We start from the raw sequence: 26,977 nt of genomic DNA, 5'->3' as shown, positions 1-26,977 counted from the left end.
TTTTAATTTTTAAAATCACAATTTTCATGTTAGACGTAATTGTTTTAAATGGAAATCTATAACTTGCTACAATGCTTGGTAGAAGTAAAATACTAAGAGTGTATATTATTCTTATTGTTTTTATAATAGGATTTCGTGTACATGGATAGAGTATGGAGTACTAGCACTAACTTCAATCTACGTAGCATTTCGTGTATATGGAGTAGTGGGGTACTAGCACTAACTTCGATCTACAAACATGAAGATATGAACCATTGTTTATAAATAAGTAGTTTATACATACGATTTTTGAATGTGTTCTTCTTCTGGGTTCACCGTGTTCGTCCTCTTGAGCCATGGAGTTCAATTCGGGATTTGTATTTCTTCAAAATGAACCCCTATTATCAATCTGCTTTTGTATAGGAAAGCTAAAAAGATTATACTGGGATAAAATTGAGTCTAGATTCATTTTCTGGTAGTTTGGAGAGAATTTAGGGATGAACATTTAGGTTGTTTGGGAAGATTGAGAGAGAATCTTTAACTGATTGAAGAACAAGCGGAATTTTAGGAGTCTTATTTTCCAGAATCCCCCCCGAAATTTTGTGTACATGGAGTATACAGTGATGTTCTTCCCGATCGCGTTTTATTCATAATGTTCTGCGTTTTGGAAGAGGTGCACAGTCCTCTATGTACACCACTGTCCACCTTCCACGAATTGGTCTATGTCCTCTATGTTCATAGTGTACATTGTATCTACATGAACATGGGCGGAATTATGGGGGCTAGCTAAGGCCATGACTCACCCCATGATATGTTTAAAAATTAATATGCACTATAAAAGCACATGTCTAAGCTCAAGTGATTATTTTACCTTAAAAATTAGAGATTGTTAGAGGTACAAGGTTTGAATCTGGCTCTTTGAATCTTAGCTCCTTCTTGCTTTTTAAGTTTTATTTTGTTTTCATTGTTTTAAAAATTATACGAAGTATATTAATTTTTGGCCCCCCTAGGAGAACCATATCTCTCTCTCTCTCAAAGGAACAACATCGACATGGAACTCCTACTCTCCTAGGACTCTCTATAACATAAATAATTTCTCGAGTAGCACAAATGGATTAAATATGAATCAAACAAATTTCATGAATGAAATATTCCAATCAGATCTTCTAACAGGTAACTAATACATCAACTCTTGACAGTTAACCCCAACGTGATGCATCAATGACCACTACTTACAATGCTTCCAGTTCCATGGCTTGTGAGCCTCAACAAAACAACTCACTTTATCCAAAAGAAAATAAAGGAAGAAAGAAAGAACGAAAAGAGAGAGAGAGGAACCAGGGTAAATATATGTCAAAACCTAGCAGTGGTTAGCAATATGCCATTTCAAAGCTAGGCCATTCACGGCACAAGAGGTGGGGGATCTACAATTCTACATACATGCTCATTACAAAACTCAACGGACAGCCCCTATCAACAGAACACGAATGGACACTGACTAGTAACTGACGCCAAAATTTACAAACCGGCCACATTGATGCTTGCTGTTTTGGACTTTAAGTACTTCCTTTGATAAGTGATGCGGTACATATTCATGAAGTACCAGATATCCCAATAAATGTTGTCAAATTTGCTCATAATCCATTCCAACAGACTCTGCACAGGGTCCTCTAACGCAAAATTTCTGATACTCTATCCTGTGCATCAGCAGGAATATCTCTCCCCGGGACCTGGATCTTTAAAAGATTAGTGTACCTGTCAAACAAATTTTAGTCAGATAGAACCAAGCATCTTTGAATTAGTACTAGCAGCAACACATATTTTGATCACACTTACTCCTCTGGAGTAAACAAGTTCTCGTGTTCTGTGATAAAAGCCAGCAAAGCCTGTAAGGAGACACAAAAGTCATCTCTCCACCCACATATAATAGGAAAATATACTGTTTTGGGATGTCCGGAAAAAAGTTGTCACGGATCCTTAGTAAGGAGTATATTTTAAGTCCACAAGACCGCAACTATAAATAATTAGGACAATGTGACAACAATTTCCAGACAGAAATAATCATAAACGCAATAATCTAAGGAAAGCACCTCAAATGGCATGTTTAGAAGCTCAAAGTATGTCCGCACACGGTCCAATCTCAGTTGCACGGATTCACTGTCAATTGATGGTATAGCTGCTAGTGCCTGCACCAGAACCTTTAGTGTGAAATGGCTTCCAAAGGAGTATTAGTAAACCAATATTTTAAAAGCTCTTCTTCACATAATAAATTAACAGCGTAGTATCAAAACAGGATATTATCATGTCTCAACTGGGACAAAAGCTAGGAATTGCTATTGCTGGAGATAAAGCACGGAAAGAAATGCATTGTACTGTGTTACAGTGTTAAGTTAAATGAATTGAGCCCCCTCTAAATGAGAATGTTCTCAAATAAATCATGTCATTAAAGTGAAAGATAAAATCAAATAAGGTAAGTTATATGATCCCTAGAGCACAAAAAGAATATATTTAACATCAGATTGTGAACTGCACTTGGACCTACCTGTTCCAAGGCAATCGAATTGCGGCATATCTGTTGCACTCCAAAGAGATTAATTGATTTCATATCAGCCAGAGCCTGGAGAAGAAACAATTCACTAATCACACCAAGAAACCACAAAATGGATGGAAGGTTCATGCGAAATTAAAACGAATCAAGCCAGCAGGACAAACTGCACTCACCTTGATTGAAGTGTTTGCTGAAATGCCACATATTCCACCAAAAATGTAATTCTGCTTTATCCCCGAGAGAAAGGGAGAAATTGCTTCATCTCTGCGTGTTATCTGTTAGGGAATCCAATAAGGAAATGCTGTAAAATTTGGTCTGGACTACAGAATCTCAGTCTGATCATTTTCTCCTTCTTTTCCCTTTTTCTTATTTATAGTCTGAGCAAATATTTCCAACTGAAACCAAAAATAATGAAGCGCTGGGGGCTAGCTAAATGATAATACATTCTTCATAGCATCACCACATGGGATTCTTTCCAGCGCTTTGATAAAGAAAACTCATATTACTTCACAAGAAAATTGGAATTCAAAAGGGCACGTTTCATCTAAGGCAGTAAATTGGCGTAGACACAATGTCAAGCAAATCTACAAGTCAAGACTGGAGAGACTCTAACGATATTCATGGGAATCATTCATCCACCTCAGTGTACACCTTCTATCTAGAATACTTTGCATACAAAATTATGAAAACAATTTATCTCTACTATATCATATAGTCTAGGAAGAAAATTACACGGCCAGAAACAGAGATTCAAATTATATGCCAGGAGATGCCTTGTGTTAATTCCACAACAATATATTAGCAAGACTAAACAACAATGCACCTGTGCAGTGAGGGAAATGATATAATCATCTGGTTCTTCTGCGTCTAAGTCATCCAGATATTCTCTATTCGTCATCTCCTGTTCACGGTATTAATTTGTCAGCAAGGCAATCGAACTACATCTATGCCATTTCAAGAGCTTATAAATCAATCTTCAGATAGATGAAAATATCCAGTCCTAAAGTAAAAGTTACTACATGCCTGCATATGAAAGACTGTTTCCAATTGCATTTCTACACGCAAGACTTTAAGGCAATCAATAGCCAATTTCCTGTAGTCATCAGCAAATGATACCAGATCCTTGGAAGGGGAGCTACTAACTTCACTACGGCGGGGTGTTGTCTGGTTCTTTTCTTTCTCTTCCACTTGATTACATGCCATAGAGAATGTTTTCCCAAGTCTGCACAACATATGATAATGCACAACATATGATAATTCATCATGCATAATTTTTCGTAATTTAACTTCTGCAGAGAATATATGGGAACCAAGAGAAATCACCACCCTGTTCAATTCTCATTAGGATACCTTAATAGACAAGATAAACAATCAAATAGTAATGAACCATAACTAATGACAACATTTTAAGAGCTTACCGCATTACAAAAGAAATTCATACAAAACACAAATGTAAAAAATCTTTCTACAGAAAAAGCGATCACTTATATTGGATCTAAATGTTTTGCAAATAGCCAGAGAGACAATACAAAATAATTTATAGGAATTTATCTTTATACAACACCAAATAAAGACTTGCCTTTCAATTGAATCTGCAACATACTCCAGTGAATCACTTAGAGAAGCCAGCAGAATAAGTTTATTATCATCCCGGATAAGATTTTCCTGCATGAGAAAATTGTTATCAGAAGGAACCTTCTAAGCTAATCTTCCAAAGACCTCTCAGAACCCTACGTCAACTTCACAAAACAGTTTAACAACGCACGGAGTGTCTCTCGCGCATCCTTTCTTGAGGTTGCATCAGTACAAGACAATATGGGGATAGAAAAAGGACATAGGTTCATCAAATTGGAAACAAAACAGCAATTTAACAATACGATACCTGCTTGATTGGTCGCAGGCCAAGTAGCACTTCACTCATCTGTTTTTCAACTTCAATGCCATAAGCATCAGAAGGATTCTCATTCAGACAGTTCTGTAGACATGAACTAGCAGGATCAAGCTTCATCAAGCTTTCAATATCATTCCTTCCGATCAGCATGTAACTCTGTTTCTCAAGAACTGCCTGAAACAAAACCAGAGAAATAATTTGAAGAATGCAAGCATATTCTTTCTTTGCTTATATGAAAGCACAAGCTAGTGAAGCTTCCATTATGCTAAATATGAAAGAAGTATGTAGGTTTGCAGCATAAATATGTATGTAATTTGTTTCTTCAAAGAACTGGAAAGTGTAACTCATGTTTATATATCTAAAGAGGAGCAAAAATTTCAAAGACTTGCCCAGAGGTGTAATCCCCCGTAATTTTATACATTTTATTAATATATTTTAACGTATAGTTAATTATATTTAAATAGAATTTACGAATTTTAGAAATAAATATTTAAGTTACGAATATTTATTTTTATACGTTTTAAATATTTCAACGATTTATGAAACTAAAATAATTTTAGAATTTTATGTTGAAAAGAATTTGAATTACGAAAACACGTGAATTTAGAAAATAATCCTTTTGGATTCAAACACTAAAATTCATTCCTAATTCTAGACCAACTTGGTAAGCCCAAAATAAATAAGCCCATAATTCCCCACCCTTGTTTTGTTTCACGTGAAACTCAACTCCTCCTTGCTTCAATTTCACGTGAAACCAAAAACACCAAAACCCTCAAACCTTGCTTCCTCCTTCACGTGTAACCCTACTGGCTGTTGTACCAGCCACCGCCGTCGACCCAGCCACCGGACCACCGTCATCCCTCGTCGGTAAACTCCTCTCCTTCTCTTCCCTCTTATTCTTCTTCCTTTCCCTCTCTTTCGATTTCTCTCATTAATCAATGGCTCTGTTTTGATGTCTATGTTGCTCGACAGCCACCTAGAGCACGCAACCACCACCACCGAGTCGCTGCTGGTGCGCCGCCCTTGTCGCGCCGCCTTGCTGCACGGTAGTCTCCCCTCATTTCTTTCCTCTTTCGTTCTTCTTTTCTGTTTCATTTTCGTGCTCCTCCTCACTCGTATTCCCCCTGTTTTCGGCAGCAACCACCGCGCACCCCAGTCGCACCGTCGTTCCGCCGCTGCCTCACTTATGCTCCGTCGCTGCCGCACCTATGCTCCGCCGGCCAACCTCCTCTGTTCCCTTTTTGGTTAATCCCCTAAAAACCCAATGTGAATTAAATGTTTAAATTATGTAATTTATGTTTCATTGAATTAAATGTATAGTTTTTATTAGTCAATTATCAATTTCAGATTTATATATTTTACATAATTGAAATATTAAATTTCAGATTTACATAATTTGATTGAAACGAGAACTTTAATTATTAACACATGAATTTTTAAGATTTTAATAGTTTTAAAATCATGATAGAATGGTTATGAATAATTAAAATTATTATTTTTATGTTCTAAGCATGATAATTTGGTTTTGGGAAAGCTTTAAACGATTTGATTTCGCTGAAAATTTAAAGTATGACGTTTGCGAAGAGTTTTCAACGAATTTCAATCATTGATTCAATAATTATGATGCTAGGAAATCAAATGTTCAAGTTTTAATGTTAGGGAATGTCCTAAATATGTTTAGAATGTATTTAGAATGCTTTGTTATTGTTGTGAGTGATTAGAAGTTGATTGGGAATATTTGTTGGTTGTTTTAGGCGGAGAATTCTCTTTAGGCGACTTTTGAAAGTGTTAAAGTGGCCTATTAGTTGTTTACACAAGGTACGTACATACCTGTGTGCTTGGAATGCGTGCTATTTGTTGAAACCATGTCGAAATTGTTGATGAACTTGGTTATGTTGATATTATGGTTGAACTTGGTGATGTTGATATTATTGACGAACTTGGTTATGTTGAAATTGCATGTTTAATACTGTTGGACGGACATATTGAACTTATATTGCATTATGAGAATTGTAACATGTTAGTATGGATGATTGATACAAACATGTTGGTTGGGAACACTAGATTATTCTATATGTTGGTTTGGATCGATTGATTATTGTTCCCTTTCTATCTTTTCACTACTTTATGAGGGCGGAGGACCTTGTTTAGTAAGTTGAAACTTTATGCCCATATACAGGGTTGCTCATGGTTAAAGGAAAGGTTGGATAAATTGGAATGAGTCTTGATTGATGCTTTTATGATCACTTACTTAATTCCAAGATAAAAACAGTTGTGAACAAATGTGAATTGTATGTCTTATGTGATGGTTGAGTCATAACGGAATCTCAATTTGTAAATCATGTAAAGTGAAACTGGGTAGCAATAGCTTTAGACTGTGCACGTCTAAAGTGACGGACAAACAGGAGTTGGGGTTCATGGTGGTAGCCCATGGCCTTTTCTGGGACCGGATTGATCACCGTGTTCTATTTTTATTAAAACGTTCCTCGATATCGCAGGTCACTGAGGTTACGGAGTCGCGCCCGTACCTCGTCTTCCTTAGTGAAGACTTCTGGATGGACAACTCGGTCCATTGTCTATTTCAACTAAAATAATATTATTGCTAAAAGTCTAGTCTAGTCTAGTCTGGTCAAGTATGGTCGTCAAACTATCATGTTTTGTCTGCCTTTATTTGTGTTCATTAGTATCATGTTAGGATCGTTCGTTTAATAGAATCATGTTAGGATTATTATTGATTTAGTATGTAGTACTCAGCTTTGCTGATTACGTGCTTTTGCTTGTGCATGTTGATCATGGCTATGCCTTATTGATCATGTGATGACCCAATCTTTGGTGAGCAGTCTCTAAGGATCAATAAGCATTGTCCATCTGCAGGTTTGAAGATGTTGCATCATTGGGATCGGGAATAGAGAGCTTGTATTTTAGTTTTGATTTGCTAAGTTGACTTGGGTTTGTTTAATTGGACTTTAAACTTGTCGTACTATTTATATTTCCTTATTTTCGTTGGTTGATTTTTGGGACTAAACCTGTAATCGATTATTTATAAACCTAAAGTTAGTTTTTTTTGTTTTCCGCTGCAAAATTCTGAATAAGCCGTTACGTTTTCACACGGGCGATAATGCCTTGATAATTCTCTACGTTTTATATTAAAAGGTTATTTTAGAAAAGAAAGAATTGTCGGGGTGTTACAAGAGGCCCCAGACACTACACTACTTAATTTTCCCCCCTAGAATCCTCCTTTTGTTAGTGTAGTACTTTCTATAACTACAGAGCTCCCCAATTCAGCATCCTGCAAATTTCTGCTCCCGGAAAGAGAGGGGATCAGCCGATCAATGGTGGAAGAGACAGAAGGCCATGGTATAATCTGCTCAAGCCTATAGGATGTCCAAGATAAGCTAGCAAGATATGTCACTGTACCGTATGTTTTATTCCTACATATTTCTTACCTCTTTAGAGCATATACCTGCTTCCTTTATCCCGACTGTATATTTTCAATTGCTAATAATAACTCTGAAGTTCAAGATAAATAAAAGTTTCCACCTATAAAAATGTATCATAAACTACCAGCTTAGCATAGAGTCCGTTGTAAACTGCGCAGACCAGATGGCAACCTTATCCCTAGACAATTAAATCTGACAGAGACGCGGACATAAGATTAAAAAATAATTACATTGTATTATATAGATTTAGGGTCAAATGAGAAGGGTGCAAAAAATTTCTTCTTTGCATATTTTTGACCTGAATGTGCATAAATTTTTACTTAAGGTGCAACTTCTTCAAAGTTAGATATTATATTCATTTCTTTCTAACAGAATGTGTCTCTTTTCTTTTATCAAGCTGAAAAAGAATTTCAAGAAAAAGAATTTTAAATAAGACTAGGGTTTACAACTTTAACACTAGTTTGTCAGCTTTCATGTTTAGACTAGAGCCTTCAAGTGCTGAGTAATTGAAGGCACTAGATGGATATGCAGCATATGCCTTTATTCTTATTTCAAAGTATGAGTTAGTAATATGGCAAGAGCTACCAGAGTTTACCAAAGAAGAGCTTCGTGAAAGGAAACAAAACAGAAGATACGCTATAATCTCAGAATCTAAAACTCGGTTCCTGTTCCACCTCTACAAGAAGTAAGTCCATTTACCTAACTTCCTTAAATATTTTCTTAGATTCTTCACTTCATGCCCCTTACTCATTTTTCATTTATTTCTTGCCTTTACATGAATTCAAACAAAGGAAGCCTAACACCTACTGACCTACCACACGGCACATTGCATATCAAAGCAAGAACATAACAACTTAAATAGAACATAGCAAGAGATAAACAAGGGTACAAGAAATATCCACCTCCATGTACGAAGTACGACATCTTTCATATGCTCGCTCAAGGAAAGTTTGCACATATTTCACAAGTTCTGCTGCGAACTTCGGCATAGCCTGAGCCCAACCAAGTATCTAATGGACAGCACCAAAATATCAGAGTTTGCTTCGCATGCAAATTAACAGGTGTTTCAACATTTAAGCTATCAGAACCAGACTAAAGAAGAGAGTGAGCAAGTAAAATGATCTAACTACGAATTACAAGAACTTCCAGTTTGATTCATCTCACTGATAGGTTCTCTAAGCCAACCACATCTAGATTAAGTAGTGTTTTACTATCCGGTCCATGAGTATAAGAACCTCTTTCAAGCTTTAATATCCTTCCATTATTTTTGAAATGATTTTCTTGGAAAGAATGCCTCCCAACACATTATCAACACTATACATATTCTGTTAAGATCTTTTTTCTATTTTCCAAGACACATAAATTAGAGACTTTAAATGTCTTATTTTCACAGAACAAAAGAATAGCTATTAATCATCTACTAAGGGCATGCTTGGATTGAGAGTAATGTATTAAAGGGGTAATAAAAGTCAAACTAAGGTAATTGAAGGTGATGATGAGGGGATGAAGTGGTGGCAAAGGGAACAAGCTAGTGTTGGCAAGAATAAAATAAAAGGAAAGGGGGAACAAATACCCTCATCATGGGGGGAATAGTTACCCACCATCCCACTAGGGTGATTATTACCCTCATTTGGGGGGTAATAACTTCCCCCCTTCCTCCCTTCTCCTCACAACACCACCACTACCACAAGTCCACAACTTCTCATCACAATACCACCACACCACCCTCCTTGCAACCACCTCAATTCACCTTCATTGTCTTTTTATTATGGTGGTTTGACTTTTATTACCCCATAATCCATTGCACCCAATCCAAGCGTGCCCTAAAAGGGAATATTTATCAGAAACTACCTATTAAAACACACTTTTTGCGAGAAACTAAGGTGGCACCAAACTACCATTTATGATTAGAAAGGCACTTGTCAACGGAATGTGACCACTGATATTTGTTCCAGCATTGACTATTATCACGTACAAGGGACCTGACTTTATATTTCTTCTTTTGCCTTCTTCTTCCCTTCCATTTCTTACCCGTTTCCCTCCTTCGTTCCTCCATTCTTTTTCTCACTCATCATATTCCCAAGTAATATTCTTCTTTATTGCTCAAGCTCTCAACTTTCTCAGTAAAGTATGGCACATTCAGAAGCTCCAACCAATTGAAACCCAATAACAAAATAAGCTTTATGATAAAATGGCTAGAATAAATGAAACAAATTTACACTGCTATTTCTCTTTTCACTCAACCGTCATTACTCTCTCCTGTTTCACAGCTTCTCCTCCTTACAATGGAAAATTGAGAGAAAACTAAAAACTGTTGAGCTACAAATCTTATCCCCTTAACCCAGAAATCATACAAACTTGGAAAAGGAATCATCTGACCATGTCTCTTTACTGGTGATTTCTGCAATAGTTGAGGATTACTTACTTGGATTTTACCTCTCTGTTTCCACTTATTTATCATCTGTTTCAACCCATCTTTTCACTATTTAGCTATTAACTTCTCTTTACCTCTCATCCTCCGACATTTTCTGGTTCTCTTCAACCCTTCACTCTCTGCTGTTCATATTCTCCCAGATGACCTTTCCCACAACTTTTTTTGGGTCTTTTTCTTTTTGCCGCGGCATTCAACCTGTTCTTAGCTTTGAGTTTGAATCTTTCCTTCAATTATTGGATTCTCTGAAGGATTTGAGGGTGGTTCGTTTTGGGCTTTCCTTTAAAACATTGGACATTTCTGGGAATCAATGATCTGGAGAGCAAATTGTTCCATGGATGTTATCTCAAGGTTGTGAGAACTCGAGTCTACCATGATTGCTCTTTATGGTTACAGATGAGGAAAGAAAAGAGAAAGGAAGGGAAATAAACGACGGAAATGGGGGAGAAGAGGAAGTGAAACTGAAGTCACATCCTTGATCAACGCTGGAAAAAAAAAGTCAAAATGGCCAAATTCCGTTGACAGGTCACAGGTACCTTTTTGTGAAAAATATTTCATAAAAGGTAGTTTTGTGCCGCCTTATTTTTACTAGGTACAAAAGGTGTGTTTTAAAGGATGATTTCTAACAAATTTCCCTTCAAAATAAAGTTAACAAGTAGTTGATCAATGCTAGGCCCAGGCCTCACTGGTCAAAAGCATAGGAAAACTGAAGCAAACATTACCTCTTTTGCCAAAAGATCTATAGCCAGAAGTCCCTGCAGGACAGGTCGACCCTTCTCAACAGAAGGTGTATATGATGTAGCAGCATGTGTCCGGGGACGGAATGCAGCTGGACCTGAAAAAAAAACTAATTATATAAGATTCGAATCACCAAAACTGGCAAACAACAAGCAACATGTAAAATGGACAAAGAAACCAAATACACCCAAAAATAAAAATAAACAAAGTATTCTCTAACATAAAGGGTAATAACTACCTGGCGTTCATTTTTTTAACAAAACATCTGAAGAAAATAATACTTATCATACAAAATAAGATCAAAGATCAGACAATTACAGTCTAGCACACATCAGTTGTAGACCCTTTTACTTCAGATGCTTATTAAGACACCGAAAAGCAACAATAATTTCTATTTCCAAACAAGTAAATATTACAAAACTTGAAAAACGCATAAGCATAGAAAGATCATAACAAAGACCACGTCACATATCCACTACTGCAGGAACACTGCATCCAAGTATCCAACTGAGTAGACCATCATTTCACTGGGTAACAATTAAAAAAAACATTTACTGCAATGAAGTTTGTAGAACTAAAAATCATTTGGTAACTATCAGTCATAGAACTTGCTTGATATAGCCTGCTGTACACTTTTTCGGTAGTCCACAAACATCGTAGGTAAGAAATGTTCTTTCACAAAATTCTCAACAAAAGCTAGCAATCCGTCATTTCTGCACACAAAGAAAGATCAAGGCAAAAACATTGTTAAACAAAAGGGAAGAAAAACGAGTAGAGCAAGAAAAAGAAAGAGAAAGATTTGAGTAATTTTAGTTTTCAGTATATATAATAAAGATTTTGGCAATTATAATAAATTTGTAATATTATTTGATTTTTTTGTCTTCTTTTGACTTTTATTGACAGATTTTATTGTTTTTTCGTGAAAGAAAATGAGATGTATATTACGGGGATGATTTCCATATGTTTTACTTGCTTTTATGATTGTTGGATAAATTATTTAACTATTTGTTGACTTTTTGCTGTAACATTGCCAAAAGGAAAAATTCAATGCATGATATTATTTGGTTTTCCTAACTTGCTAATTTGCATTAAATAGCAAGCTTTTAAAATTACTAAAATAATCAGCTTTTAAATTGTGCATTAAATTGTCGAGGGTATTTTGGTCTATTCTATAAGGGGACACCAAAAGGTCATTTACGAAAATGACCTCAGCAGTTCCCTTATGGAAAAGAGATAAATTACTTTTCTTTAACATTATTAAAGTGGCCAAAGTAAATGTAGAAACTGGAAAGAGATTTTCGAAAAAACAAAGTCTATGCTCTACATTTCACACATAGGGGGATTGGGGAACTTTCTATGTAGCGTTCCCAGCAACTAAAACAGGACAACAGGAAAAAGGTAGTTATGCCTCAAATTATATTGGACCTTAAGAAAACTCACTTTTGTTAGAAATAAAATTAAAGCTTAAAGGAAAATGAATAGGTTTTAATTCCTAATTGAGAAAAAAATTCACATCAATCATTAAACAATAAAAATTAAGACGATTAAATCATATCCTAGTGTTATTGTACACAAGTACTCGTACTCTGTAAATCAAGCATCTGAAATATAACAGGAAAACTGAGTCCTAGACATACCCAGACTGGGAATACTTCTCCGGCAACATTGAAGCAACCTTATCTGTAAACTGCAAAGAACATCGGATAAGAGGAAATGAAGAGAAGGCATGCATTCGTCAACTAAAATTTAAATAATGGAAATAATACCAGTAACTACAGACCTGAAGAACAGGACGATAAACAGCGGCTGTTAGATAAATGCCTTCCTCAGGCAAGACAGCTGCAGACCCATATCCCTCTTGTGACGCTCCTTGGGCCTTCTTATTCCAACCTTGGCCTATTAAAATAGTCAATAGCAAAGAGAGAAAACTACGGTTAACAAAGAAATCGAAAATCTCTATAAAGTATAGAGTCTATAGACCAGTTACCAATAAGAGATTGACCCAACAAGACTGCCTGTTGAAAAATCTGTAATGAAAACTGACAAGTGCTGAACCCTTTATTCTATTCTAGATAGAATATTTTTTTCCTACAGATTTGTAGATATTTGTGCGTTAGGTCAAAAATGCATCCATCAATTTTACGACTCTGTCATGGAGAAGACATCTAAGGAGGTCGTAGTTGGACTTTTATCCAACATTATGATTCTGAAAAGACAAGTGTAAGCATTTGACCATACCTTGGTTAGCAACAGACATTGTAGCATCTGAGAAGCGAAAAGCAAATGTGAGACCATCGTCTGACCCATCCCTGAGACAAAGTAGCATCAATATGACATTTTTTTAACAAAGTTCGATAAAAAAAACAAAAAAGCAAAAAGCAAAAGAAGATGCATAGATCAAAGTGTTTTGTGCTTTTTAACATCCACGTACATGCAAATATGCAATCCGCCTAGGCATCCTATCCTATAGCCATAGAGCACTATACAGTAGCTTACTCGTCCTTTAGAAAGGAGAGAAGGTGCTTATGACTACGGATTCTCATATCATGAATTGGTCAACCCAGAAAAAATAGACTAAGACAAGTATTTGAATGTGATTTTGAAATGATTAGGAACAAAGGGTAGATTTCATCTGGAATTGTGAAATGTACTGCTGTCAGAGGGAACCTAGGTGGAACTACAATGCCCTCTCACAAATGATCATAAATAAATATTTTGGTCACAGCAGAACTCAGCTGGTAAAGGACCCCGGCTTGAGCAAATCAAACAATAGATATAACCTCCTCAAAATTACACAGCAGAAGTACTCCAGGAAAAGACCTGCACTAAAGCAAAATCAAATAGTAGACATAACCTCCTTTAGGTTTAGAGGACATTTGAACTGAATGGTGTCTATTATAGCCTCTACTTTCAACAGCGAATAGCTGGTAACAAAGGTTACAACCTAAGTTGGTCTGACTCTTCGTTTTTCCTTTTCTTTTTCGGTTTTCCTTTTCTTTTTCGGTTTACCGATTCTTTTCAAAAACTTGACAAATCAACTTAGATATGGACACAGGAGTAAGGGAAGCTTCGTTTGGAGCCATAAACTTGCAATATATATACAGTATCCAAGTACAAGTATGACAACCCGACGCATACATGAGTTGGGCACTAGTAGCCAAACCTACGCATACCAGAAGAAAGTATTTGCAAATTGCAATCATAATTTCCTTAGTTGAGCATAAGGGAGAGGAGGAATTATGACAGCTTCCTTCTCTCTAATTAAATCCAGGCATAAACTCTAAGGAGTAATTACTGTTTATCCCTGAATACAATGAACAATAACTTTTATGAGCCAATTTCGTAAATAATATCAATACCAATAGTCCAATAACCTGTCCCTTGATTAGATTATAAATACCCTAAACAGAAAAACATCATTAGTGTAACACTTTATATATGTATTAAATGTTAAAAAGTTAGGTTGTAATTTGACTTACCGCTTGTCTTTTGAAGGAACCTTGCCCGCAAGTCTAGCAGTTTGCACAGCAGCATCAGCTGACGCAGCTTCTGGAGTGGCTCGCAGAATTTCACATATGAGTTGTTGGCATTCACTCTTTTACACAATCAACGAATAGTAGACAATCAGCAATAGTTTGAAAACAAAACTCAATACTAGTTGAGTCAACATTCTCTACCAAAAAAGGACCTAGAGCTTAAAAAAGTACAAAAGTAAACAAAAAGTTGGAGGAAAACACACAAAACAGCTCATACCTGTAAAACTGTCAGAGAAAACCCAATAGTGTAGCCACCTGTCGCCTCAGACTCAGTGTTTAAACTTACATCTAAAGACTTGGGTGTATTGATGTCAACTTGCTGACAGGCTTTTGCTTCAAGAAGCTCTCCAACAATAACATGATTCTCTGACCATTGAAGATGAAAATTATGTTTTAGATTCAAGGATAGATTTACGTTTCTACATTCTTTCAGTTTTGTGTACGAAATTAACTTGATTCTTAGATTACAGTGATCTGGTCCTACATCTTATCTTTCTAGAAGGATCATTTTTCTTTTAAATAAACAGGCATCCTATTTTCAATACAGGCTATCAAAAACAAAGGGTTTTGTCTCACCAAATATTTTTATGATTACAATGATCTGGTCCAACATGTTATCTTTGAAGAAGATATTTTTTCTTTTAAAATAAAAAACAGGCGTAAATTTTGATATACAGGCTACCAATTTGTCTCACCAAATATTTTTATAATTGCATCAAGAATTGAATTCAGAAGTTCTCTTGCAGCACCCTGTGCTGTCCCCATTGGAGCCATCATTGGTGTTACAGGGCTAACAGCTAACAATGTTCCACTGAGTGATATCCCATTTGCACGTTTCTGTCTCGATAACTGGTACGTTTCCAGTTGTCCCTTCAAAGTTTGTAGAGTAGAAGAATATGCTATCAGACCACTTCCAGGCCTAGATGAGCTCATGTTTTCAGCATGGGCTTTTATCTTAGAGGAAATGATCTCATGAATTGTCGATCTCAACCTCTGGCTATCACCATTTTTAGTTATAATCACAGAAAGAAAGAAAAATTAAGTCGAGACATTCGAAAATGAAACGTTCAAAAGCAAAACAAAATTTACATGCTATTAAATTTCTGAAAAAATTGCAACCAGAGCACCAGCCAAAATATTCAAACAAGAAATACAGGAATTCCAGTGATAGTCTCTTTTTTCTTTTTTGACAATTATTCCAGTGAGTCTTACCCACTTACAAAATTATTGGTCAAATGTCATGCAGCACAACAATGTGAATAAAGAGTGTATTGCATTTTCTTTCCTTTTTTTACTTTAAAACTCAAAAAAAAAAGTAATAAATCATACTACAACAAGAAGGACCAGATATCCTTCAGCAGAAAATTAAAACTATCACAGAGAAAGGCAATTAAACTACCCTATGTGGGAGGCTAAGAACACAGCCCCATCACTATCTGGAGAATTGCAGCCTTCACTTCGTATCTTACAGGCTACCAAGATAAATTTCCTGTCAAACTAATTCTACCCTTCTCAACCAAAACATTGACATAACTCCAAATGGGTAATCCAAAATAAGTAACGCGCAATCGGAGATTAGGAGGTTAGAAACGCAATTACCCAACCAAAGTTTATTGGAAATGAAAAAGCAGCTGAATTCATATATCATTCTTTTACAGCCAATTACTGTGATGATCACCAAATTGGTATAGTGCAGGAAGATGATATAGTGCTCCATAGTCCTTATCCTCCAAAAACTTGACAATGCAGATTTGCATTTACATAAATGACTTATATTTTTATACTATCTTCAATTATAATTTAATGATGTGACCCATTGACCGACGACCAGTCCATGTGTTTTGGACCAAGGATCTAACTGCAGGGCGTGATAGGAAATTTTTACACTATTTTGACAGTTCAATTTCTACTCCGTATATCTGTTCATGTTATTCGGGAATTACAATACTCAAGAGAAAAACCGAGTGTTTACCTAGCCAGAAAGAAAATGCCAGGTTCAGAAATCAACATCAACTTAATAATACACCCATCAACACACAAGTAGCGTGACATATTTACTTATAAGTGTTTTAAGTGTATGTTTGTGTATTAAAAAAGAATCCAGGATCTAATCATCCAAAAAACAATAGGTACAACGTACAAGCCTTACATCGGAAATCATATGCTCAGCGATGGACTTGCGTGAACTCGGGAATTTATGTATGGCAACAAAAAGGGAAAAGTTAAGGCGGATAAACCTAGCCTTTCTCCTCGCAAGTACCCTAAAGTTTCTGTCCCTCCTCTCCCCTTTTTCCCTACTTGCTTCCACCATCTAAAACCTTTTCCAGACATGAAACCAGATAAGAACAGACCTCCGAGGCTAAAAGTTTATTCATTTGTACATGGTATATAATTTTGGATTTATTTAAGTCAGTGCACATCCGTAACCTTTTTGAGAATTCTGGTTGCTGGCACCTTGAAAGGATGCGCTACAGCTTTACTTCATCGATGTGCATTCACCTCTCTTCTTGATACATTTGTTAATTAAAAATAAAAATAAAAACCACAAACAGATTCTGAAAAAATTAAGTCAAATATAATTACCATATTATAGCACCGGCAGCAGCAACTTTACCGAGCTTGCACAAGCATTCTACCATGGTCTGGAGGTACTTAACATGTACAGGAACATCACTCTTTTGCACTGCTTCCTGTAATCAAATGCGTGATCTAAACATAAACATCACAGATCTGGAAAAAATGTCAAAATAAAAATTGAGATTGTAAAATGGCTTACAAAAAACTCGTCAGGTGTAGCTGAGGAAAGCCAAGGTGGAAGTCGACTTGAAAAAATTACACCTTTTTTAAGACCATAATCCCCACCGTTGGCCCTGACATAACCATCAACTTCCTCACCTCTAAAGCCACCCTCTTCATCATGCCCATCGTAAGAACTACAGAAAGCATATTGTCAAGGAATTTTTTTAATTATAATGCTAACAAAGAGAAAGAGGGACTATAATAAAGTGGAACAAACTCTATTGGAAACAAGCAGAAAAGGATCAAGAATACAATAAAAAAGAAAGTGGAAAAGATATTCTTGTTAATTGTTACTCCTCCGTCCCGGAATACTTGCACCGCTTTCCTTATAAAGCCGTCCCGGATTAATTGCACCGTTTCTATAAATGGTAAAATTTTATTAATATTGTATCAACTACCCTCTTCACATGTCATTTTGTGGTCCCATGCACCCTCCCCCTACCCCCTTACCCCTTTAAAAAGTTGACACATATCCCTATCTATATTAAAAAATACCCAACTATCAACTACCATCTAATTAAATAATAAGTCAATTACTTTGTATTAAACTCTGTGCCGGTCAAACCGGTTCAAGTATTCCAGGACGGAGGGAGTATTGTGACATTAAAATATTCAATTTTCTTTCTATAAAAAATAACCTCTAAGAAGAGTGTAAAAAAACATTGCAGCGGAATACACACTAAGGAGATTAAACACTATGCTTCTCAAATAAAGAAAATTCTAAAGCTACAGAGACTTCACTAGGAGAGTCTAGGACATGGTGTTCGCTAAATAGCTAATGCATGTAATCTATGGCTGTCAGCAGAAAGCACATGGAAAGGTTCAAAGTAAAGTTCAGACAGTCTGGATATTTTTACCCTCCATCAACTTGGTAATCAGATTTCGATGATCTTGTGCGTCGAGATACAGGTTGTGAAATACTCATGGACAATGAAAGAGTTGCTGACATAACTTCATCATCCTTTTCAAGTAAACTTGAAGAGACTGAGCTGCATAACACAGAAACCTTCATAAAACTTTATTTCTATGAAAATAAACCCCAATATGTCAAATTTCAAAACAACAGGTCATTAAAAAAGCAGTATAGTAATGTAATCTTCCGTGAGGGACCAAAAGGATCTGATAAACAAATAAATACCAGAGTCGGCATGAGCTCTCTAAAACAATATACAAATTAGAATAGAAGGAACAAATCCTTTCATTGTAAGGTGTAAGCTTCCAACTTCCATCATAATTAAACAATTCTGCAATACTTGTCATGTAGCAAAATAGCAAGGAGATCAAAACAAAAACAAAAACAAAAAAAGGTAATACCTATAATCACCTTTGTTATAAAGGTGGGCATGCAAGTCTTCCAATATCTTGTAGAAAAGAACTCCACGCAACTTGGTTAGCTCAGATTTAACATCTTGGAGAGCACCAACCTGGTCAAAAAATACAACTTACATCATACGTTAAACCAAATAAGAGCTGAAAATAGCACATATAAACAAGATAATACATTTTTACTTTAAAAAAAAAATAAAAAGACAAAAAAGAAGAGCAAAAGTGTTGGAAATTTTACTTCGATATAGTAATGCTCAGTAGTGTGTACAACGATCCTGATCATGACTGACTATATGACTAAAACAGAAGGGGGAATAGCGCAAATATGGTAGAAGCTTGTTTAAAGAAGAATGTGTCACCACTTGACACATCCCTAAAAGAGATATGTCCACTAAGGCTAAGGACTTAAGGCCAGATAGCCTCCTCACTACAGTGTACACTGTACACTGATAATATTCTCTCGAATAAGCTTAGAATTGGTGTCCCCTTTGGATATTGTACTTTCAGATTAAACCTCTAAATGGGGGTGATGATTTATGAATGAGAATCAAAGCTCCCGGCCTTGCACATGTGTGTCTGTTGGTATTGAACTATTGACTGTGTGTGATATCCCCACTTTCAAATCCCCGAAAAGATTTCCTTTAGGGATCCAATAGGACAAGTCAGAAAAATTAAAAGACCTCCATGGCTCCATCGTTCAAAATTTCTCACACCCTCTAGAGAAAGAGGGTAGTAGGTCTTTCTGATTTCTACTTTCTCCAAGCTCTTTTGTTAAACAGAACTATTTATTTTCGGTACCACAACTTTTCCGGAACTATCACCAAAGACATTAGGAGATATGGGATGCAGTCTTACTGCAACCCAAAGCATGGGGTTCAAAATACCTTATAATTCATTGGACAATATGACACCACTTTGAAGGGTAGTGTACACTCACTTTCCTCATTGTCTGACTACTCATCTCAAGGACTTTTATAAATCAATTTATTATAGAAGTATCCATAACTGTGTTGATATTGATCCAACCTAGATGAAGATATTGCATAACTTCGAGAACCATAACTTTTCAGATTACAATACCAGTTATCTAGATCAGGAGGCAGCAGTAGAAGATATCAACGAATGAAACAAAAGGGTCGGCAACGCATGAAATTGGAATCCGATGCAACCCTTTCCCATTTTGAACCTTATCTATTTGAATCAAGACCCCAAATCATAAATATTGCAACCCCTGAAGCTAAGGGAGGAGAGCCCAAAAAATAAAAAGCTGATCCATTCAGGGAAACCATAAAATGACTGCAAGTAAATGAAACGAGATATAAAACAATAAAATGAATGAAGCGACCAACCGTTTGGAGGCCCTCTCTCTCAAGCATCAATGTGGATTGCACATGCAGTTGGACTGCAGCATAAAACTGCTTTTCAGCGATAAGCTTTTCCATGCGCGCTGGAACCTATGTTGTGCCAAGAAATGGGCACTGAAAATTAGAAAATGCTTTAAAAAAAATGCCGAAATCCGTATAATATGGCATAACAAAATTTCCAAATATTTGTCAATCGCCTAAAGAAAAGACCATGATTATCTAAGTGGTCCTATGGACAATAAATCAATATGGCAGAAGAGGAGGTGGCTTTATGACTTTGGTCCTTTTAGGTCAACAAACAAACTTCTGAGAAACAAACAAAATTCTGGTGACGAACCTTGCACTCTAGAAAACAAGCCAACAAGCAAGTATATATACTGCTACGTTTCTTTTTAATTGCAAAAAATGACCATAACGCTCACCCTGTCTCTCGTGCATAACTTTGTCCATCTTTTAAAATGTTATGAAGTTGATATTTTGAAAATATGCACTGATATAAACACAATATCTTACCTACTAGTAGTAAGGTGGTTTTATGATTCGTGAATTGCATTTAATGTGAGTCACATATTTTTGTCTCTAATCCGATTTTCTGTTGTTAGAAGGTGGTTTTATGCTGCGAGAATTGCATCTAAAAACGGCTACTTATGATAGCTTCAAGGTGATGGTTGAATCAATTGGACAATACGGTCCCGGTTTTAAGTCCCCAGTATGCATGAGCTAAGAGTCCCTCTCCTCAAGAATACTTATAAGCTAACGGAGGAGCACAAGAAAGAGTGGGCAATAAAAGGTTGTTCAGTCTTATCCAATGGATGGCGTAATTCGGTTGCCCACAAGGATATTGTGAATATTCTTATCAATCCCCTTAAGGGTTCCGTATACATAAAATCCATGGATGTTTTGGAAATTGTGAAAGATTCTACTTTGCTGTTTAAAATGCTTGATGGCATGGTTGAGAAAATCGGAGAAGAAAATGTAATTCAAGTGGTGACAGACATGCATTTAATTATGTGGTGGCGGGTAAGAGAATTAGTTCATCTCCTTAACCTTGTGTGTTTGAATATCATTCCTAATAAAGTTATTTGTAACTAATATCTTCTTATTTGTTTTGTAATTTTCTAGGAAGATTACTTGAGGCCAACGGAATATCTTTATTGGACCCATGTGCGGCACATTGTTTGGATTTGATGTTGGAGGATATTGGAAAGATTCCAAAAGTTAAGAATGCTCTAAAGAAGTGCATGTTCACAAATGGTTATATATATAACCATATTCCTCTTGTGAACATGATGAGGATTGATGAGATTCACCAATAAAAGGAATCTACACCCGCCATCACAAGATTTTCAACGTCTTTCATTACACTGCAAAATTTCATAAACACAAGAACAATTTGAGGAAGATAATAGCTTCACAAGATTGGAATTCTTCAAAGTGTCCAAAGCAAGCAACGGGAAAGAAAGTAGCCGCCTTCATTTTGCAAGAGACCTTTTGGAAGAATGTCTTATATTCCCTTAAGTTAATGGGGCCGCTTGTTAAAGGTCTTAGGATAGTTGATGGAGAGAGAAAGCCACCTATAGGGTATATTTATGAAGTCATGGATCGGGAGAAGGAGGATATTCAAAAGAGTTTTCATTATAATGATGAGAACTACAAGCAAGCCTTATAGTACATTGATAAAAGGTGGGATTATCAACTTCGTCGACCTTTGCATGCGGCCGGATTTTATCTTACTCCGGAAATTCATTATGATCAACCCGACAATGTTTGTTGTCATGAAATTGAGATGGGTTTGTATGATTGCATTGAAAGGTTGATTTCGGATATTGCAACTCAAAACAAGGTTATGATGGAGTTAGATGCATTCAAAAGTGCCACCGGGCTCTTGGTCATCACATGAAATAAAAGCGAAGGAAAACCAAATCACTGGTAACAAACTAACAACTTAAATATTATCAATATTTTATGATTTCAAAAAATTTACTTTTATCTAGCTATTTTTTATGTATTAATAGCGGAGTGGTGGTCAAGTTATCGATCTTCAAGTCCTAACCTCTTTGCCACAAGGGTTCTTAGCTTCACTTGTAGTATTACCGGTTGTGAGAGAAATTAGGGTGTCTTTCAACAACTTCATACCAAAAAAAGGAACCGGTTGGCACAAAATCGACTAAATTCTCTGGTTTGTGTGAAATATAATCGAGCCTTGGATCCCCGATACAAGAGGGGAGACATCCTTGATCCCATTCTTTGGGAAGATATTGATAATAGTAACAAGTGGCTACTAGGGAGAATGGATGAGCACTCTAGTGAAGAAGATGATCTTGTGTTTGATGGGGATGACTTGATATGGAGCGCGGTTAGTAGAGCCACTGGGGCCATGATCCTACCTATGCAACTAGAGGAGCATCAAGGGTAACAAAGGATGCTCCCGCCTCCTCATCTAGAGTTGATAAAGGGAAGAGATATGTGGTTATTGAAGATGATGATGATGAGATGGAAGAGGATATTCGGAAAGATGAAGATTATGTTAAAAGATGATGATTTAGAGATGCTCTAGAGTTTTGGGGCAACATCTAGCAAGCATGAAAAACAACATTGTTTGCCAGTTTGCCTTTCTTTCTACCTTTTTATTTTTATGTTGATTGTGTTTTGCTTTAAGTTTTTTCTAAGTACTTTTTCCATTTGGCAGTTTCCGATAACAAATTATGCTTCCATGTGCCAATTTATGCGTTTATAATATAAGTATTGTGTTGTTTTGAGTACAAAATGTGTTCTAAAGATGATTTCTAAGGTTTTCGCACTTTTGTGCGCTTCACCTAGGAAGCGTGCGCGCCTGCGCGTTGCGTGTAGGCTCTAGGGACATGTAGCCTTAGGGCGCATTGTGCCTTTTAAAACTGATGCATACTAATATAATCCCTCTGTTTTTTGGTTGTACTCAATTTAAATTAGCACACCAATCTAAGTAAGAAAAGGTAAGGTGGGTGTAAGAAAAGAGGGGGAGGAAGGAGCGGGGGAGAGAGAGAGAGATAGTAAAAAGGTGGATAAATTGTGTAAGGGGGTAAGATGATAAAAAGTGTTTTACCAAAAAAAAAATTGGTAAGTAAGATGTTTGCCAAAATTGGAATAAAGTAGAAGCGGGTAGAACAAATAAAATGGGAGTATGTTAGTAATTAAAAAAAAAAATGGGAGTATGTTAGTAATTAAAAAAAAAAAGGTATTGTCGACTGTCGAGTTTAGTTAGGAATAGTACAAAAGTCAAAGTGATGAAATTAAAAAAGATACAGGTCACAAGGAAGCAGAAGCACTCAATTAATACTTTTTAGATACCTTTAAAAATAGAGCAGAGCTCAAAAACTCAAACTGATATGGTATAACGCATACATGGTGTCAGCAAGAACTAAAAGCTAATAAACCACATCAAATAAATATGTGCACAGATATACCACTAAATTTACTATGGACCCGGTCCACACTAAATTTACTATGGACCATGCCTTAAAAAAAATCAACAACTTGATTCTAATTTATTTTGACGTGTTTATTAAAATTATAATAAAAGAAGTATCAAGTTGGTGTCGTTAGTACATGTTGTGCTTGAATAATGTGATTTTACGTCACGATTCTCTTTTAAAAACATAGGGTTACTTTGATTCAAAAAATGGTTACCATATCTATGAAAATTGGTGTTTAATTTACTATAGTCACTATATGAATAATAGAGTCACTATGTATGAAAAATGGGTGCTAGAGTAATTGGTGGCTTTGGGTGCACAATAATATTATTGTGGACAGTCCACACAAGAATAATCCCAGATATACTAACACATTAGACACCATAGATATGAAGCATATACCCTCAAAGTTAACCAGATAAGATAGTAACATGTAACCATTTATCCTAATTCCTAAACATTCGAGCAGAAGGTTCGAAAGTACCAAGCAGATATTGTGATTTTGACAAATGGGATTCAAATTTCATGTACCTTAGATATTCCCTCGATCTGATCCAAAAGGGAGATTATATGGCGTAGTGTAACAGACCGGTACCAGAACTGATGCAACTGCTTGTTACGAGCACCCACCCGTTCCTTTGCCTCAGCTAAATCAACTTTTAAGACAGAGATGCTTTCCGCAGATTCACTAAATAATCGCAAGATCTGATCAGACAAGGAAAAACGAAAGAGAGATTATTATAATACACTATTGATTATTGTGCCCGCATTTACTAAATAACAGAAGGTCCTCCTAAATTGGGTCAAATCACTAAGGAAGAAAGATCAAGTGTGGCTATGAGAAACCAGTATGTGGCTACTAAGTCAAGTATTATGCTGCTGGGTGCTAAATTGTGTCCTCTAGTTAGTTTGAGCCCAAAGGCACCTTTGTTATAGAGGACAATTTGCCTCGAATTTTAAGAGGAAGAATTGCTTCAAAATTGCAGGAGACACACTAATTATCAAAGTGCAAAATTGGATGTTAAGCACTCATTGGTGTTTTGATCTACAGTAGAGTGGTTTTTAGGCCTCTTAAAACTCTTGCTAGTAATGTCTTCCCAACTAATTCATTTTTTAACAACCAACTTTGGTTGTTTCAAGTTCGCTAAAAAGATGTCTTTTCCTTCTCATTCTTTCAAATTTCATAAACCTATTCTCTTATCATCGTCAGAAATTATACTCCTAAAATGAAATATACCCAACAACCTATTATTTGAACACCACCTCCTTTCAAAAATATTTAAAACCCGGGAAGGAACAGAGGCTTTGATATACGTAGCCAAGCCCTAGTTAGTAGTTACTGCTCTCAAGGCAAAGCAAGTCTTGAGCCCAATCATAGCTTGCTAGACCTCAACCAGGTACACCCACTCCCTGTGCCAAAACACCCCAAATGGAGAAGGGATAGGAGAGAAAGAAAGGACAGACATAACTAAAAATTTAAAAACAATTCATGATGTTGAAACAATCAACAAAATGTCACATTAACTTCGTAAAAGCAAATCTTGGTATAGCAACTAGGATATCTTTTCATTTCAGTGTCTCCGTTACTTCATAATGAAAAGTCTTCTCTTCTTCCCACTATGATGATCTAAAACATCTTTGCCTTACATATCCAGTATCTACTTTATAACATAGCAACATCAGGTCTGATCAGTTATTTCCATCTTGAAAGAAAAATATGGTACCTGGGAGTAATTTTGAATTGCTCTGTTGAAGCCACTGTGATAGGCATGGACAACTTCATCTACAACATCCTCGATAACCTCACTCTGCTCCTTCAAAGCTTGTAATTCATCTTTTGCGGTCAACAAGCGGACCACATGAGGCAATGAATCAAAGCGCGCTGCAGCCCAGCTTTCATCTATTCTTGCTAGGTCCTCTCTCAAATGCTGCAAAATCAAAAATATTAAATTATACACTCAACCGAAAGTAAATGGACATTACAAAATGCAATGTTGACTCATTGTCACATATAAATACGCCTTCCATGAATTCATATACCTCAGTGAAGATCAATAAGATAAACAATGTTCCAAAGATTGACTACTGATTATTAAGGAAGATCATTAAGTCCACTATGAATGAATCACGCATTGCCAACAGGTCCATAATAACGAGTAGCTTTGCAACATTTTACTAGTAAGCAATTCGAAGTGTCCCAAAGATTTTCCGGAGATACGAAGTATAAATAGTAGCATCATCACATCACATCGCACCACATTTAAACATGAAGGACGAAATAAAAAAGTTCTAGCTCAATAAATCATTGTATACTTACAGCTTTGTCGGATGGGACAGGGAGCCCATCAAAAAGTCCCATCCCGAGCTCGAAATTTCCTCAATTGCAACTGCAAACTCGTCGAAACACCAGAATTCAAGTACAGAACATCATCAGAGCTCCAAGGAAAACCAAATGCGCATGTTTAGAAATATGGATTAATCAAACCATCCTCAACACGGAACTTTCAATTCATTTCCGAAATTCAGGGGGCATGAATGTCAATGTATACAAAAATCAAAGAGCAATAGTGTCAATTCAACATTCAAAATCATAAGCGCTAAGAAAAGTGAATCGAATTGAAAGCAAAATTATAGGAACAGATCAAAATCAATTTCATATAAAATGCAGATATTGAGATCGAGAAATGTACCTCGGAATCAGCACCTCGCAGAATTAGAGAAAGATAGTAGAATTTCTCGTCGATGAATTTCTCAAGGTGGATAATAGGGGAGAAATTAGGGTAAAGAAAATTGCAGAAATTGATTGAGCGAAGAGAGATTGGGGGATTTGACTACTGATTAATGAGAAACTTCATACTGTAAAAATGGTTTTATTTTTCTTATTTTTTTCGTCTTGAATATTCACTACAGTTTGATTGATTGTCAACCTGGAACACGGTTGGTAATAGTATCGCCTTGTTCTTTTTGCGTTAGGCTCGTTTTATTTTACTTATTTTGACTGAACTTATCTGAATTTATCTTATCCGAAATAAATTTATTTTGTTTGAAATAAATTTTACGGTTTTTTCATGAAATGCCTATAAGGTCTAACAAAATGCACCAAATATACCCGCGTATTTCGAATCACATAATATACCGCTATTTTTCCGTATTGTTCATGAGATGCGCTTGGAGTTAACGGACGTTAGTCCTCCGTTAGCTGCAGTTTACCATTTTTCTCTTAATGGATGTAATTCGACATAAATTCAAAAAAAAAAAAAAAAATCAACTTCTTCTATTTCTCTCTCCTCTCCCCTGTTATTCCTCCTGCTCTCTGGTTGTCGGCAGCGGCCGATCTCCACACTCTGGTCGCCGACGGAGTCCGATCTCCGATCTCTTGTCGCCGACGAGCCTAACTCACGATTTTGAAGTATAACGGTTCGATCGCCATCGAATTGTAAGGATTTCATCTGCCGTAGCTAAAGGTCGCCGGA

At 36.2% G+C, this 26,977-nt stretch overlaps 1 protein-coding gene and 1 pseudogene across 2 annotated transcripts; one reads left to right on the top strand and one right to left on the bottom strand.

Moving 5' to 3' along the window:
- Positions 1–1,094: 1,094 nt before the first annotated feature.
- LOC110793296 (exocyst complex component SEC8) lies at positions 1,095–26,456 on the bottom strand. 2 transcript variants are annotated; one of them, XM_021998157.2, is made up of 27 exons: positions 26,195–26,456; positions 25,822–25,891; positions 25,229–25,432; positions 24,036–24,209; positions 20,038–20,142; positions 18,677–18,786; positions 18,220–18,351; positions 17,340–17,496; positions 17,147–17,253; positions 15,259–15,560; positions 14,781–14,929; positions 14,507–14,622; positions 13,266–13,336; positions 12,808–12,923; positions 12,665–12,714; positions 11,640–11,740; positions 11,012–11,124; positions 8,761–8,868; positions 4,410–4,592; positions 4,107–4,192; positions 3,551–3,749; positions 3,351–3,428; positions 2,701–2,802; positions 2,522–2,596; positions 2,070–2,165; positions 1,816–1,865; positions 1,095–1,734 (listed from the first exon to the last, which is right to left on the bottom strand). In XM_021998157.2, exons 2-27 carry the CDS (start codon positions 25,861–25,863, stop codon positions 1,650–1,652), a joined length of 3,111 nt encoding a protein of 1,036 aa, XP_021853849.1. In that variant the 5' UTR covers positions 25,864–25,891; positions 26,195–26,456; the 3' UTR covers positions 1,095–1,649. The 2 variants fall into 2 exon arrangements, with proteins under 2 accessions (XP_021853849.1, XP_056693296.1); XM_056837318.1 differs by having other exon boundaries at positions 25,822–26,005; positions 26,195–26,425.
- LOC130467957 (uncharacterized) lies at positions 21,352–22,590 on the top strand (annotated as a pseudogene).
- Positions 26,457–26,977: the final 521 nt, after the last annotated feature.

The sequence above is a fragment of the Spinacia oleracea genome, chromosome 2 (assembly GCF_020520425.1).
Source record: "Spinacia oleracea cultivar Varoflay chromosome 2, BTI_SOV_V1, whole genome shotgun sequence".
In the NCBI taxonomy this organism is placed as follows: domain Eukaryota; kingdom Viridiplantae; phylum Streptophyta; class Magnoliopsida; order Caryophyllales; family Amaranthaceae; genus Spinacia; species Spinacia oleracea.
This window is presented reverse-complemented; position numbering and strand designations above follow the sequence as displayed.